Here is a 16,559-nt window from a genome sequence, read left to right on the forward strand (position 1 = left end):
CATATTAAGCAAAGGGACATTCCATACCACAAATGCAGTGAGAGCGGTACATGTTTTATGTAGCTCTTTTTCCCAAAGGTATTGCCTCCCAAATTCCTGGTAGTTGTTATGAGTAATCACTGAATCTAAAACCCTATGCCTATGGAAAAGGGGTTGAACACTAGGAAAGAAATGGATGTCCTCACAAAATGTTCTTCAATTCAAAATTGTCTCCAAACTCTTTCAAAATGCAGGACACAATGTTATGCTCACTGAGCTGGGACTGGAACTGAAAAAAAAACTTGCCTCTAGATATCTTTAGAAACCAAACCCTTGAAAATTAGTTATACAAGATTAAAGGGAGGATAGCCAACTGGACTCAACCACTTCAAAAATAAATTGTCTCATACACAGAGAATCACAAACCCAGTTTTTATTTACAAACATTACAGAAGACTATTGCTACCTCTTTCTGTTTATATGCACTAAATACCATTTGGGGGAAGCAGATTGTAACCAGCACAGAGAGGCAAAGGAACGGCTCCTTTCTTCTGCCAGAATAGTTGTCTCAGCTCATTAAGCTTGCATAACTGGACGGGACTTCTTGGCCTCCAGTTCCACACCTGAACCTGAAAATCCTGTGCCACCCTAAAAGAAGAGAAAATACTAATGAGACAAGACTGGGTGGCAATGGCTAGCTTTATTTTACAATGCTTCTAGAAAACACGTTTTGTTCAAAGTTTAACTGAAAAAATGACTTGTCCTGGATCTTGAATACATTTGCAACTATTCTCAGAGCCTGGAAAGGTTACTTTTTTACTATGACACCACCCTCCAACCAGCGTTGGCTATATTGGCTGAGGGATTCTAGAAGTTATAATACAAAATAGGAACTGTTCCAGACTCTTAGGCAGACAAACAGCTGGTAAGAAGTCCTCCCTCCATATTTCAGCTTATGTGAGCTCTGAAAGAGAGAAGAGTGGGCAGCAACTGCTGGCCATTATCCTCTTCTCCACTTCCATATACTTTTTTCCTTGTATGTTATGTCTGACTTAAATTATAGGCCTGAAACCAGGGAACTGTCATATTAACTACAGTAGAGTCTCACTTATCCAACATTCTGGATTATCCAACGCATTTTTGTAGTCAATGTTTTCAATACATCGTGATATTTTTGTGCTAAATTCGTAAATACAGTAATTACTACATAGCATTACTGCGTATTGAACTACTTTTTCTGTCAAATTTGTTGTATAATGCGATGTTTTGGTGCTTAATTTGTAAAATCATAACCTAATTTGATGTTTAATAGGCTTTTCCTTAATCCCTCCTTATTATCCAACATATTCGCTTGTCCAACGTTCTGCCGGCCCGTTTATGTTGGATAAGTGAGACTCTACTGTATTAGTAAACCACTCTAGGAGCATTTTTAGTTGAAGGATGTGGTATAACTACTCTAAATGGATTAAAAAGCCAATTAAGATATGCAGAATAATCCATTACTCTGATTCAAAGCACCAGTAACACGTGATTCATGTAAACAAGTAACTATGCTATATGAAAGAGTTACCCTACAGAGACAGCATCTCAAAAGTAGTAAAGAGCTTAGTAAACATTGAAACCCATTGGGTGACTGGGCAAATTGCACACTCTCAGATTCAGAGGAAGGCAAAGAATCTCTTTGTGAAAAAATCTTGCCAAGAAAACTCCATGATGGAGAAGTGAGCAGCAGCAACACAGGTAAACTTTCATGTGTGGAGCATGCCCTTAATCAGTGTCAAGGCCTTTGAAGCATTATTCCAAAGGTGTAATGGGAGAGCTGCATCTTCGGAAACCTTTGCAGTAGGATACAATATACAAATGATTTCTGAGACTAAAAAGTCTAGGCAACTACGTGACTTCAGAAGCATTACTGGTTCTGCATGGGACCCTGGAAACCTATATAAACAACATATTTCTCATGTTTAAGGCTCAAAATCTCCTTTCAAAGTCCAGGGGGCAATAATGCCATATTTCTGTTCTCCTCCCACAGGCATTTTAGCCCTTGGAGAGGTCTTTTCTATTTAGAAAGTAGGGCATGGAGGCACTGAATTGGAGTCAAACAACAATTGGAAGGACACAAGTTCTCTGGGTTACACAAGTTGCTCTCACCCGCTGTAGGACAATGATATCCTTGTCAGTCAGCTTCTCTCCATTCATCGGATCAACCATGTCCTTCTTGATGAGCTTCTCCACACACTCTAGAGTCACCACAGAGCCCCTGTTAAAAAAAGGACATGCTTCGTATTCTAAACAGAATACATGAATTACCACACTTAGTGTATGGCCTTGAGGTCACCATCCCCTACTTTACACACTAAAATCTAAATCTAGAAATGCCCCATGACTCACGATGGACGGAGTACAGCACAGGGAACAGAGTTTCCAAGCATGTCCCGCGTGACAGCACAGACGTAACGGTCTTGGCGGTTGATCAGCCCCACACGATCCACACTGGAGTCCACAGGGGTAAAGTGTACTGGGGTCAGATCCTTCAGTTTCAGGGGTTTCCTGCTCATGGGACAGTACACACACTTGTCCTAGAAAACCAACATCAGGGCAAATTAAGGAGGACAGACTAATAGATTTTTGGGGGAGAAAAAAAGAGTAAAGTTTGGGGGATTGAAACACTAAAATATAAATCTCAGAGCAGGGTCTGTGTGTGTATCAAATATTTAGAGTGCTACTCTCCAATTGACAAAGAGCATTCAAATGTAGATGAAGTTACATAAGCTCTATGAATTGTGGGGGTAAACCTGGTAACTGCAATTTTAAATATCAAGGTTCAAAGAATTTATGTCACATTCTTTAAAAGTATGGGGAGATATTAAGAGAATGAAGCAGTCAAAATATGTGATTTATCCAAACAGTGGAGAATTGGGTGTAATCTGAAAAAAATAGACATTTTCTAATAGATGTTTCTGATGCTTAATATTTCACATTTTATATAAGAAAATTACTTTTAAACAAACCAATGCAATAATATTTTTATGCACTTCAGATAAAAGAGAAGTAGTTTTTCCACTTGCCCAAGTATTTACATTGAACCAAAGAAATCATCACCACCCATGCAGACCGCAAACTTATAACCACATACCTACAACCAATGCCTAGGAACTCAGTGGAACATACTTCTGAGTAGATATATCTAGGATTGATCTGTTATTATGGTTTAGGAAATGCAATCTTATTTGTGTCAATCAAAAATAAGTGACTCAAGATTCGGTGAAATGTACAGACAGATACCAGAGGAACTATTCTGGGAAATTCAAAGCTTTAATTTTTTATTAGATTAGTTGTAAATATCTCAAGAATTGAAAGATCAAAAATACATATCTTTATGATATTTACATTTTTTAAAAAATTGCACTCAAAACTACTAATGCTTTTATACTCAACATGGTATGTATTTATGAAATTCCCAGACACGCTTCACAAAAGGAAAAAAAATGAGAAAAAGCTAGTTCTTTAACTTTTCTATCTCTAATTAATTAGAAGAGACAGCATATTCTAAAAAATGAGAAACCTTCCACAAGAAAATATGAGACCATGGGAATTTTTCCAGTCCACATACCTGGAGCTGTGAGGAGCTTCCTGTGCACTTTTGAGAAAACTAAAGGCTTTCTGGATCAAACCTTTCACCTCTGAATCAAGGTTAGTATAGCATTTTGTCGCAAGTCGCCACCCTCCAGATGTGCTGAACTACAATTTCTATCATGCCACAGCCAGAACTGCCAGCCAAATCAGATACGGCACATTTGAACAAAAATAGGAACATACAGTCCTTCATATAATGTTGAAGTGCAACTTTTACCATGCTTCAACATCAGATGCAGCTAACAAAACTGTAAACCAACATCTGCAGGGACACAACTTGTCCTTCCTTGCATTGAAAACCAGGCAATAAATGAGCCTGGGAAGGGAATGGCAAAGGGACTCACTGGTTTGGGGATGACTTTGGTCTTGGCCTCAGGAGTCAGCGAAGGAATCCAGAAGCTGGGAAGTTTTTTGTCTTTGTCTTCACTGCTGGGTCCAGGCTCAGAATCTCCTGTAATACACAGAACAGAGGGAGCTGTGTAAGAAAACCTACCACTTTTCAACTATCAGATGGAGGCATGAAATGGCATGTAATATAAAAGCATCCATGTAGCAGTAGCGACACTGAAAGCACCTATAAAATGCCAAAAGTTAAAATGTGGGGCTTTTTCTATTAAAAACGATGGTATTTGTCTAATTTTTGGGTCCCTGCTTTTGAATACAGGCAATAAACAAAATTGTATAACCGGCACACAGAGAGGACAAAACGTTTCAAAATTTTATCAGTACTGACCCACAGCCTTCTGCTTTGTCAACATTTACCTGCCTTTTGATCAAAAGGGTTGAGGGGCTTGCTGACAATGCTCAGCTCTTTGTCCAGGAAGTTCTTCACCTTGGACTCTTTGGCAGCCTTGCTCAGCTCTGCCATCTCCAACTTCTTCTCATTCTTCTGCTTCTCATAGGCCTGTCAGTACAAAACACTGACATCAACAAGTATGACGCCATATTTTCCACAAAATCAGGACTCACAATGGATAAAATCGCCATTCCTACTATACTATTCTTAATATTGGTATAATCTATAGAGCAAATTACTAAGAAATTTAATTATACCAGTGCTACAAAAGAAAAAGAATAAAAATAAATACAGAAATGCTTCACTCCTTGTTACAATCTTATAAGAGAGAGAAAATGAGGATAAGTACAAAGCTAGAGGGAGAGAATAGGCCTTCTTGTGTGAACATAGCAGAAAGAACAGAAATGCTCATAGTCTACTGAATAAAATGTCTTGTGAAAATTTGGGTTAAAAGGAGAAGCTTGACAAGAAACCGATGAAGAAGTTGCATTATGGTTCCTAGGGGACAACAAACACTAATGGAGGAAGCGGGTCCAAGGACACCTGACTGGGGCACACTACCTGACATCAGCATAACTATATCAGGAAAATATGCCCTACTTGGATAATGAATTGACAGACTACCTTAGCTGCTAAAAGTCACTATCCTTTACAGCAGGGATGGGAAAGTACAGCAAGCAGATGGACCCCAAAATGCACATTTGCAGCCACCAAAGCAAGAGGCGCCCTCTCAAAGTCCCTCCACAATATCTAACGGATCTATCCCCAAAGTGCTGAAAACACATTCCAAACTCACCAAATAGGGCAGTTTGCTTTCTCCTTCTACAGACCAAACTATTAGAAACCCTTTTGTACTTTCACCAGAAGTGCCAGGGTATCACTTTCTGATAGCACACTTGTACAACCTGGGCAGAGGGGGTGAAAAGTGTTCTAGACTTTCGTTAGTATGTTCGAACAGACTTATTTGAATCCTGTAAACTTAACTGGCCAGATGTTATTAGTGGATTCTAGCTCTCAGAAGTGACAGTGAACCAAGTGTCCTCCTCAACCATTTCACTGTCAGGTTCACCGTAGCTCCAAGGGAACAGCCACCCCTGGGAGTGTGCTAATGAAGACTAAGCCTATACACCATAAATTATCCTTTCCTTTCCATTCCGTTTATCACTTTTCCTTTCTCAAATTGCATGTCCTACAATTTTCTCAAAAACTGGTACAGTGCTTTCCTTTCCATACAGAAAACCTGTAGATAAGTATGTATATAATAATCCTGTTTAGCCCTCAGAATAGCACACTGAACATTTTCTCTAGTACCTTCATTTGCCGAGCAATCTCTTTTTTCTGATGAAGAATGTACTCTAGGATGGCTTCTTTCTCATACAGATATCCATCAGGGCTGGGGAGAAATAAGAAAAAGAAAAGAATGAACTAAGAGAATTACTTTTAAACATCACAGGCCTCTACTACACTGGGAGCTCCCAATCATGATATGAGTTTAGGAATCCAGTGCTTTATTACAAATACAAGTATTAAGAGGGCATATACTGTACAAGTGTAACAAATCCAGTTGGCCCCACTAGATATTTACGTCACAACGGGGTCCTTGCAAGGCTGCAAAGAAAGACAGCAGCAATCAAAGTCCTTGACCGCATCTTTGCTCAGACGGACATTCTGTGTGCCGTATCCAGAGGCGGCTGTGGAAAGAGAAAGGGGAACAATTACAGCAAGCCCACTTTGACACAAATTGTATTTTTTAATTGGATGCCCTTGGCCTTATATAAATCCAGAAAGAAAAAGAAACTGGTAGAATACTTGCCCAAAAAAGACTAGACTGTTGGGGCACATACTCAAACAATGCAACTTGTTGCTACTGACAGCTTTTTTAAAATCTGAGTAATGTTAGTCACTCCAAAGGATGTGTTCAATGCAACTGAATAGTAACATGATTATAAACAATTATCATCATCATCATAGGTGTTCACTCATGGCCTAGTATAATTGTAAACAATTATACTTATAGATACCCAGTTTTGACCTTCATGCCCATGCTTACTTACTTAGGCGATCCCTCATAGTTCGAGGATGATGGTCCTTCATTTCTTGGAAGATGCCTGTGCGTGATTTTTTTTAATGTGTGGAGGTCGGTGCACGGCTGGTCAACACACAGTTTTCACAGATTGAGGTCCCAGCAGTGGTGTGATTAACACAACGAGAGTGGCTTCTCAGTCTGTTGCAGCCTTCTTCCGCCTTCACAGCCATTGTAACATGTACCATGTTATCCTCCGCCTGCTCCGCCGTTGAGGTCTTTGGGTCTTCGGATTGTTCTTGGTCTGGATCCTCCCCTGTGGCCACTCCTGGGAGTGTGTGACTCCCGTGGTTGTGCCCGCAGGTTCACTGGAACACGCAAGTCCCCTCACCACGTCAAGGTGACAATCCATCGAGGGGCATGCTATGCAAATAATGACAGTGAAAAATTACAGGGAAGGCAGGGGTAGCCCCATTTTTTACCATTGCTGATGTCCCCCTTAACGACTATAAAGTAATATTTACCATACTCTAACTATTATACAATACTTTACAATTGGGAGAAAGATATTGACTGAAGTTGCAGGAAGCCATTACAGGGCTTATAGATTTCATTAAGGGCATCCCTGCCAACTCAATAGCTTCAACACTGTCCAGAACTTCCATGTTCAGCATTCCTGCTTGTATTCAACCCCATTTTACAGTTAATGTTCTCAAGGTTTCAAAGTTGTTGTTTTTTTTACTGCAACTCCCACAATTGTCTAGGCAGCACAGTCATTGGCTGTTCTCAAGGATTACGGAATTGTGGTCCTTTGGAATGGAAGAAATGAACCACGTTAGCTGCAGGGGAAAAAATTCTTAGACCAAAAAACGTTATTTGGCATAAGTTAATCTTTAAGGTGCAAAAAGACTCATTGTCGTTTAGTCTGAAAAATATTATTTCCAAGGTCTGCCTCAATCTCAGGCAAGATTTCTTTTTCATGTTGAATCAGTATTGCTTTTTGGATTATTGCCTACAGTTCCCTACCGCTATCACAAAACAAGACTTCCCCCTGCCCCAACAGTATTGCCCACATGCTTCCATCTGAATCCACAATGCTACAGAAAGAGGCCTCCTCACCTGTGTCTTTCTTCTTTTCATGGTAAGTATAGACAGCTCCTGCTGTGCAGTTCTTCCCGTGACGTGTCATGGAGGCTTAGGTGGCCAGTCCAAGAAGAGACCAGTAATCTTTATTTCATTTCTTCAAACAAGAAGATGTTTTGATTAAGATTGACCCAACATAGTGGAAGAAGAAGGTGCCAGAATGCTACAGCCAGAAGCATGTTAGGAAAATCCAGAGTGTGATAAACTATGTTTGGACTTAAAACGCACAGAATCACCAGCCAGCATGCCCATAAAGCAATGACCCAAAACCAAAAAGAATTGCCGGCCTTTGGTCTACCATCAAGCTGGAAGCCTGAGAAAAAAGAATGGTACAGAAAGTTCCACAGAAACACCTCCTCATCTATTTTCCACCTAATCTTCCTCATCATTTCTCAAACCTACCATGGGGAGTTGTACCTAATCTGACCATAAGCCTTTTGACTTTAAATTTACACATACCAGAGATTTTCAACAGGCATAGCTTCCTTTACTATTATTTGGCAAACCATACCTGTTGAAATTACATATGCCACACTATGTTAAGCAGGATGTTACACTATTCTTTTATCTAGCTGCTCTAAGGCCTAGACAATGACAGGCGCTTTCACTGCCACATTTAGTTACAATTCAATCTCTTCAGGTTATCTTATAAAAGTTCCTTTTTGGGAGCCACAGCTCATAGAATTGTTCTCATCCTGTCACCCAGAATGGCCAGGAGCCAGGGTAGCTGGGTGTTTCCAGATGTTTCAATCTTTTTAAAGTAAGTTTTTATTAAGTTAATGGCATACAGAATAAGAGAAAGAAAAACATTTAAAGATAACTGAATACACATAATACTGGTATACAATTCCCCTGAACTCTCCACCCCCTCCCCCATCCGTGTACCACCACCCATTATTTTTTTTTTAAAAAAACCCTATCCTTATCCAGAGGCTGAAATCTTAAAAGCAACTTTTATAAGATGATTGAAATGAAACCAGATTGTCAGGTGTGCTACATTCTAAGAGATGCTAGCTCCTTATTTTGGAAATGGCAGCTGAATCTAGCAATCCCCTTTCCCTGAATAGGGGGTCACATTAATGACAGTCCATGCTGCTAACAATGGAAGATCAGACGCACTTGAAAAATATGTTAGTCTTCTATTTAATGGCCTAGACGGTCTATGACTGCCACCTAGCGGATATTTATTTAGCCATTTCTCTAGGATCTGTATCATTCTCTCCCACTTGGTATCCTCTGGCTCTTTGGGGCTAAAATGCTCTACATTCATGACCACTGGCCATTCTTGCTGGTACAGAAAGGAACTGAAGTCCAAATATGTAGAGGCAGGTGCTAAACAGAGAGGCTAAACTACAAGGCCTCATTATTTTGTATATACTCTCATAGCAACTACAGGCAGTCCCCAAGTTACAAACATCGGTCTTATAAATGACTCCAAATTAAGAACGGGGTGAGACAACAGAAAGTGAGAGGAATCTACTGCTTGGAAGGACAATTCACTCCTAAAAGAGTTATCATGGAAGCTTTTTATCACTAATACTTTTTTCTACAGCAAGCCTTTTTCCAAAAACCCAATATCACAGGGACAGAAAATGAGGTGAAATCTTCATAACAGGGGCACAGACAGCAAAACAAACACGACAGGGATATCAACTTTTCCTTATGCTATCCAAAACTTATCTATCTATTTCTGGCTGGAGTTATACTTAAAAATGTACCTGTTACAAGTTACCTGCAAATTCAACTTATGAACAAACCTACAGAACCTATCTTGTTCAACCTACTGCTTAATACTAAATGTATTAATGTATATAACAGTTACTCCTTAACAACATGCCATATAAACATTAAAAAGAATGCAAATTTGTATGATTTACTATGCTAACATTCCAATGGTGGTAGATAGAGCAGGCAAAGGCAAACTTGGGCCTTCTGGGTGTTTTGGACTTCAACTCCCACAATTCCTAACAGCCTACACCTGCTTAAAAAAGTAACCACTATCACTCTCATAAAGCAACTCATATTTCCACATTTTGAATATAGCTTTTTTTACTTATTGAATGAAGAATAAGATTCCATGACATTCCCAAAAATGGTAATTTGGAAAACGGCATACTGGAGTGCCTTTGTAAATCCCACAGATTATATGTAACAAAATTCAAAACATTTTCTGTTCCTGGTTTGAAAGTGTCACTTCCTGTTTAATTGGTGGTGCTTACTTTTAAAGTAGTTGCTATACTCCAGAAACTTCATTTTTGTGGCTGTCACAAACTATGTGGAATTGTTTGAGACTCTATGAGATATTAATTGAAAATCTATAGCAAAATGTGCTGCAGAATGTCCTAGAAAAACAAAGTTTTTGCAGTTTAATCCATTTTTTCATGTTTTTATGATATAACCAATTAGGAAATGGCAGTTATAATCCAGAAACAAAAAGTATGTTACATAGTGTAATCTGTCTGAAATTTAAAATGACTTCCATTTTGTGTGTGTGTGTGTGTGTGTGTGTGTGTGTGTCAGGAGCGACTTGAGAAACTGCAAGTCGCTTCTAGTGTGAGAGAATTGGCCATCTGCAAGGACGTTGCCCAGGGGATGCCCAGATGTTTGTGGGAAGCTTCTCTCATGTCCCCACCCGGGGAACTGGAGCTGACAGAGGGAGCCCACCCTGTTCCCCGGATTCGAACCCACTGATCTTTCAGTCAGCAGTCCTGCCTCCACAAGAGTTTAACCCATTGCACCACTGAATTCAGAGGGGTTTCCTTACATGTACCCTGTTTTCCCTAAAATAAGACATCCCCAGAGGTTTTGCTGAATTGCTAAATATAAGGCCTCCCCTGAAAGTAAAACCTAGCAAAGTTTTTGTTTGGAAGCATGCCCGCGAACAGAACACCAGAGCATGCAGGATCGGTAAATGTACATACCATAAAGTACATGGAAATATTGGTAGTAACAAGAAATTCTTGATAGGATTCACAGTTTGTCTGGTTATGCTGGTTTATGATGACAACTACTGTACAGTATATAATAAAGTTCATTTTTTGTTCAACAATAAATGTGAATTATTCTTCATGGAAAAGTAAGACATCCCCTGAAAATAAGATCTAGAGCATCTTTGGGAGCAAAAATTAATATAAGACACTGTCTTATTTTTGGGGAAACACGGCATTTATATAGAGCAAGTGGTCTTGGCCTACAACTCCCAGAAATCCCTGCCAGTTTACCAGCTGTTAGGATTTCTGGGAGTTGAAGGCCAAAACATCTGGGGACCCAAAGGTTGAGAACCACTGATATAGATGCTCATATTGTCTAATAAATCACTTTGCTATTCCATCACTCAAGGAGATCATTCTCTGCCACAACATAATAATTAAATCCACCCTAAAAATATTAACTAGCCTTTTAGAAATGACATATTTAATAAGTTTCTACATTCCTTTCTCTTATATCAAGTAACACACACTGGCTACTACGCTTCCTGTACAATATCCCTGAATGCTCACCTGTTAATGCTCACGGATAAATAATAAACTTTACAAAAAGCACGGCCAGTTCTTCTGTTGGCAGGCCCTTACCTCTCCAGAAGAGGCGGAAGCAGGAAGTGAATAACTTCCGGGAGCGCGCTGATGTTGTCTCTGTCTGGCTTGAGCCTTTGCAGAATCCCCGTTGCTAAGGAAACAAAGAGCTGAGAACAAAAGGGCCGGGCTCCTAAAGTTCCTAGGCAGAAAAAAGGCATTTAGGACCATTGTTTGAATTCCTCAACAGGAACAGAGAGGCCCTGGTCTTGAACAAAGTCCATAGCATTGAGCCATGGCAGTTATAGTGGTGTCAAGCTGCATTATTTCTACAGTGTAGATCAGGCATAGGCAAACTTGGGCCCTCCAGGTGTTTTGGACTTCAACTCCCACAAGTCCTAACAGCCTCAGGCCCCTTCCTTTTACCCCTCAGCCGCTTAAGCGGCTGAGGGGTAAAAGGAAGGGGCCTGAGGCTGTTAGGACTTGTGGGAGTTGAAGTCCAAAACACCTGGAGGGCCCAAGTTTGCCCATGCCCACCCTAAGGAGAACCTATGATGTCTGAAACTGTTTGAAGGCACACAACAATGGCATGGCATGATGGCAGAAACATACAGAATTATCCATAGTGCAGTCTGCAAAACGTTGCAGGTTCTTATGTTCTGTATTTATTTCCATTTTGCTGCTAGGCAGGAACATCCAGATTTGTTGTTTTTTAAATGCTGACTTCACTTTAAGCATAGATTAAGCATGTCTACGAGGTTGATAGAATCACAAAAGAGAAACCAGGAAGAAAAAGAAAACCAACCGCTGCAGCATTACATAATTCATGTGAATTAGTCACGGCAACAGTTCGCTATCTCTGGATGTCGGCCTGAAATACACTACTTTTCAATACAAACAGACCATAAACCCAGCTCTGAATCACTGTCTTGTATAATTGCGCAGAGCAAAATACAGTAGAGTCTCACTTATCCAATATAAACGGGCCGGCAGAACACTGGATAAGTGAATATGTTGGATAATAAGGAGAGATTAAGGAAAAACCCATTAAACATCAAATTAGATTATGATTTTACAAATGAAGCACCAAAACATCATGTTAGACAACAAATTTGACAGAAAAACTAGTTCAGTATGCAGTAATGCTATGTAGTAATTTACGAATTTAGCACCAAATATTACGATCTATTGAAAACATTGACTACAAACATGCGTTGGATAATCCAGAAGGTTGGATAAGTGAATGTTGGATAAGTGAGACTCTACTGTAGAGTAAGACTGGATGGTCCCTGGGGTGGTTGTTTTTATTATTACTGTTGTTGTTGCTTTGTACTTTTCTTGCATGGCAGTGTGATCGAGGTGACCACCCCCCCCCCCAGGACTTTGTAAAAGATAGTTCAAAAATCAAGACTTTATGTTCTATATTCCATATATTTATAGTAGAAGGTGATTGAGATTTTTTACTGGAGTTTACTGTGACTCTCTGCACAAAAGGTGTTTGACCTTTTAGCCTGAGGCAAGAGATAACAACTTCATGAATTGTAAAATCATGCTGCTAAAACTCCACTTTTATGAATTTCCATGCTGGGTTCTCCAGATGTTATGAACTTCGTTCTTATCAAATATTTTCAATTGTTTATATCATTCATGATTCCCCTTTATGAAATGTAACTCACTTTTATGAATTCTCCCTTATTTCCATGAAATCTATCTATCTGCCTATATGTATTTGTAGTCTTTGGAATCCCCGGAAAATATGTATTTTTCCCAGCATGGTTTATATTCCAACTTTATTTTATTTTTCATTTTATTTCATATAATTGTCAAATCATGAAATCAAATAGGAAATATTTTGAACTCAACCTGAACCCCAGAACTTATCCCATTTCCTATGACCCAGGCTTCCTTTCCCAAAAACAAAAGGATAATCTGCCACCGCTAAATCCAATCAAATTCAAATTGCATGGACAATATAGGGCTTGAGTCGCCGAATTCGGAGTTTGCTGACCTAAAGGTGATTCGCCCCAAGGCAAACATTGTCATATCTCACCCAAAGGAAAAACCAGGACACCTCAGGAAGGCGCCCTGCAGAGCCTGTCGATATGGCTCATCACCACCCATCTTTGCTTCCATCTCTGACACCCCAAGGCATATCTAAAATCTGTATACGTGACAGAAACCCGGACACCCTTGATTGCTGCCATTAATAAATTAAGCACCCTTTAGAAATCAGTCTAGCAGGATTTAATCCTCTGGTTCCTGTCCCCATCACCTCATTGTTTCACTAATTCCCGCCTTCTCTCTCCTGATTGGACCTAGTAGAGACGTAAGGCAGCTTCCTATTGGGCCAATGAAGCGAGGCGGGAAACGAAAGCCCGCCTCGTTCAACCTTCTAGCCTATCAACGATCAGATAGGCGGGGAAGCAGGGCGGGAAATTCAAAGGGTTGTCAGACTGAAATTTTGTATAAGTATGGCTTTATTTTGATTGTATGGTACCCTAGTAGACCGAATGATCGCTACTAGAGTCCTCTTCAGCTGAATTGCTCAATAAAGACTCCTTGGCGGATTTTCCTTCAACTTTGGTGGACCTTCTTCATTTCGGCTTCAGGTTGTATTGCGGCTCATATTTTCCTATTGGCTCCGCCAAGGTCCGTTCTCTCAGGACTGGATCGGGTCTCTCCTTAAGGGCCCCGATCCCCTAAAACGCGGTCGACAACAGCAGAATGGGGTTTGACTGGATGGCCCATGGGGTTGCTGTTGTTACTTCTGTTGTTGTTGTTGTTGTTGTTGTTGTTACAAAGACTGGGTGGCCATCTGTGGGAGGTGCTTTGATTTGTGTGTCTGTAGATAGTTTGTAGGTTGTGTTTCTTCATCAGCTTCTGTGGTCAGTGGTTCCCTTGATGGTTAGTGGTTCCCACTAAGAAAATCCAACAATCCACCGACCGTATAGGGAAGCTGATGAAGAAACACAACCTACAAACTATCTACAGACCCACCAAGAAAATCCAACAAATGCTACATTCAGCAAAGAACAAGATGGATCCTCTCCCCTCTCCAGGAATCTACCGTATACCATGCTGCTGTGGACAAGTCTACACAGGGACCACCAAATGCAGCAGCATTGCCCAAACACGAATCAAGAAACACGAAACGCACCACAGACTAATTCGATCAGAAAAGTCAGCCATAGCAGAGCACTTGAACCAGCCTGATCACAGTATATTATTTGAGAATACAAAAATGCTCGACTACTCTCACAACTATCATGTCAGACTATACAGAGAAACCGTTAAAATCCACAAGCATGTGGACAATTTCAACAGAAAGGAGGAAACCATGAGAATGAAGAAAACCTGGCTACCAGTATTTTAAAAACCCTCTAAAATCAGGTCAATAAATAAAGAACAACACTCAAAAACAAGAATTCTAGACAAGAACCAGCTAACACCTCCCAACAAAGAATTCCCCCAGATAAAAAACAGTCACGTTTTGAAACTGCCAGATTATTCAATGCAAATCAAGCTTGCCAAGTGCAATATTCACTGTTCTTTGTGTTGTCGAAGGCTTTCATGGCTGGAATCACTGTGTTGCTGTGAGTTTTCTGGGCTGTATGGCCATGTTCCAGAAGCATTCTTTCCTGACGTTTCACCCGCATCTATGGCAGGCATCCTCAGAGGTTGTGAGGTCTGTTGGAAACTAGGCAAGTGGGGTTTATATATCTGTGAAATGTCCAAGGTGGGAGAAAGAACACTTGTCTGTTTGAGGCAAGTGTGAATAGTGCAATTGGCCACCTTGATTAGTATTGAGTAGACTTTCAGATTCAAGGTCTGGCTGCTTCCTGCCTAGGGGAATCCTTAATTGCAAGATGTTAGCCATTGAAATCCACAAGCATGTGGACAATTTCAACAGAACAGAGGAAAACATGAAAATGAACAAAATCTAGCTATCAATATTTTAAAAAACTCTAGAATCAGGACAGTAAATAAAGAACAAAACTCAAAAACAATCAGAGCTAGCTAACCATCTCCCAAAAGAGAATTCCCCCAGGCAGGAAGCAGCCAGACTTTGAAGCTCCAAGGCTATTCAATGCTTATCAATTGTAACATTCACACTTGCCTCCAGCTGACAAGAGTTCTTTCTCCAACCATGGCCATTCCACAGATATATAAACCCCACTTGCCTAGTTTCCAATATACCTCACAACCTCTGAGGATGCCTGCCATAGATGTGGGCAAAGCATCAGGAGAGAATGCTTCTCAAACATGACCATATAGCCTGGAAAACTCACAGCAACCCAGATATCAAAGTGGTATAATTGTGTAATCTCGACTCTCCCATTATCACCAGCAGTATATTTGAACAGAGAAGCCTGGTTTCGTTTCCTGAAACAGAATGGAATCACCGAACTAGAAGAAAAAGGGAATCAATGCAATGCTGAATTGTACTTCTTTTTATAGAATCTCAGCACAGCATGAAAACTTAAACTTGGTATCCATTGAACTTTGGTTTCAAGAGCCCGCTGTGGCTACCAAAATACGTGGGTGCCATATATAAACGAAGTAGTAAAATTGTGTCCCTGAAATAAAATTGCAAAATCAAGGTTCATTTTTGGTATTTTTTTAATTAATATTTTCAAGTTGTGGATAGTTTAATCTGTGGATATGGAGGTACGGTCCATAAGCAAACATTAAGATCCCAACTATGGATGGAAAGAGAGGCACAAGCTCAGAAAAGACAGATCTAAGGAATCTTTACTTCTGCCAAGACACTAAACATAAATGTGGGAAAGGGGGGGGGGGGGGGAACTAATTATGCTGGTATGAAATCTCAAGCTATGGAGAGTAGAAGGTTATGACCTTCTTTGGTAAACAGAAAACTAAAAGGCAATATTTGGTTTCAGTAACACAGATATGAGGAAGTGGACAAATGAGGGTCAGGTGATTCCCTTAACCCGTATCATCCTAAAAGACTGAAACCACCAGCAAATTGGGAAGAAAAGCAATGTGTCATTGCGACAGACTTTCCAGTCTTTGAGTCGCATCAATTTTGTTTATACTATTTTTACAATATAAGATTTCTAACGGAGGTATCCAAGAACCCCGACTCAATGTATCACAGGGAAATAATACACCTGTCTTTCTAGATACTGTCCTTAGCAGTATTAACAATATTTACATTCAGGGCTGGGCCCCAAAAAAATGCTATGTCTCGTGTCTTTACCTGTCATCTACATACTGTATATAAAAGCTGGCTGCCTGGACTGGACTGGACTGGACTCTTAATCATGATTCCTTATTACAGTATACAGAGGTGGCCAAGATGTAGAGGATATTTTGTAAATATACAGGGTGTCCCAAAAGTTGCCATACATACTGGAAATGGGAAATTGTAGCTAAATATACTTTTATTTGCAAAATATTCATTACAAAATATCCTCTACATGTTGCCCATCTCTTTCTACACGCGCAC

The 16,559-nt window shown here is 40.1% G+C and overlaps 1 protein-coding gene across 2 annotated transcripts; it reads right to left on the reverse strand.

The window, feature by feature from the left end:
* Nucleotides 1-397: 397 nt before the first annotated feature.
* On the reverse strand, nt 398-11,276 carry nosip (nitric oxide synthase interacting protein). Of its 2 annotated transcripts, none has more exons than XM_008113618.3 (9): nt 11,150-11,276; nt 7,554-7,674; nt 5,997-6,102; nt 5,723-5,804; nt 4,378-4,519; nt 3,960-4,066; nt 2,371-2,558; nt 2,131-2,239; nt 398-627 (listed from the first exon to the last, which is right to left on the reverse strand). In XM_008113618.3, exons 2-9 carry the CDS (start codon nt 7,621-7,623, stop codon nt 556-558), a joined length of 876 nt encoding a protein of 291 aa, XP_008111825.2. In that variant the 5' UTR covers nt 7,624-7,674; nt 11,150-11,276; the 3' UTR covers nt 398-555. The 2 variants fall into 2 exon arrangements, with proteins under 2 accessions (XP_008111825.2, XP_003222746.2); XM_003222698.3 differs by having other exon boundaries at nt 11,078-11,215.
* Nucleotides 11,277-16,559: the final 5,283 nt, after the last annotated feature.

Source organism: Anolis carolinensis, chromosome 6 (assembly GCF_035594765.1).
Source record: "Anolis carolinensis isolate JA03-04 chromosome 6, rAnoCar3.1.pri, whole genome shotgun sequence".
In the NCBI taxonomy this organism is placed as follows: domain Eukaryota; kingdom Metazoa; phylum Chordata; class Lepidosauria; order Squamata; family Dactyloidae; genus Anolis; species Anolis carolinensis.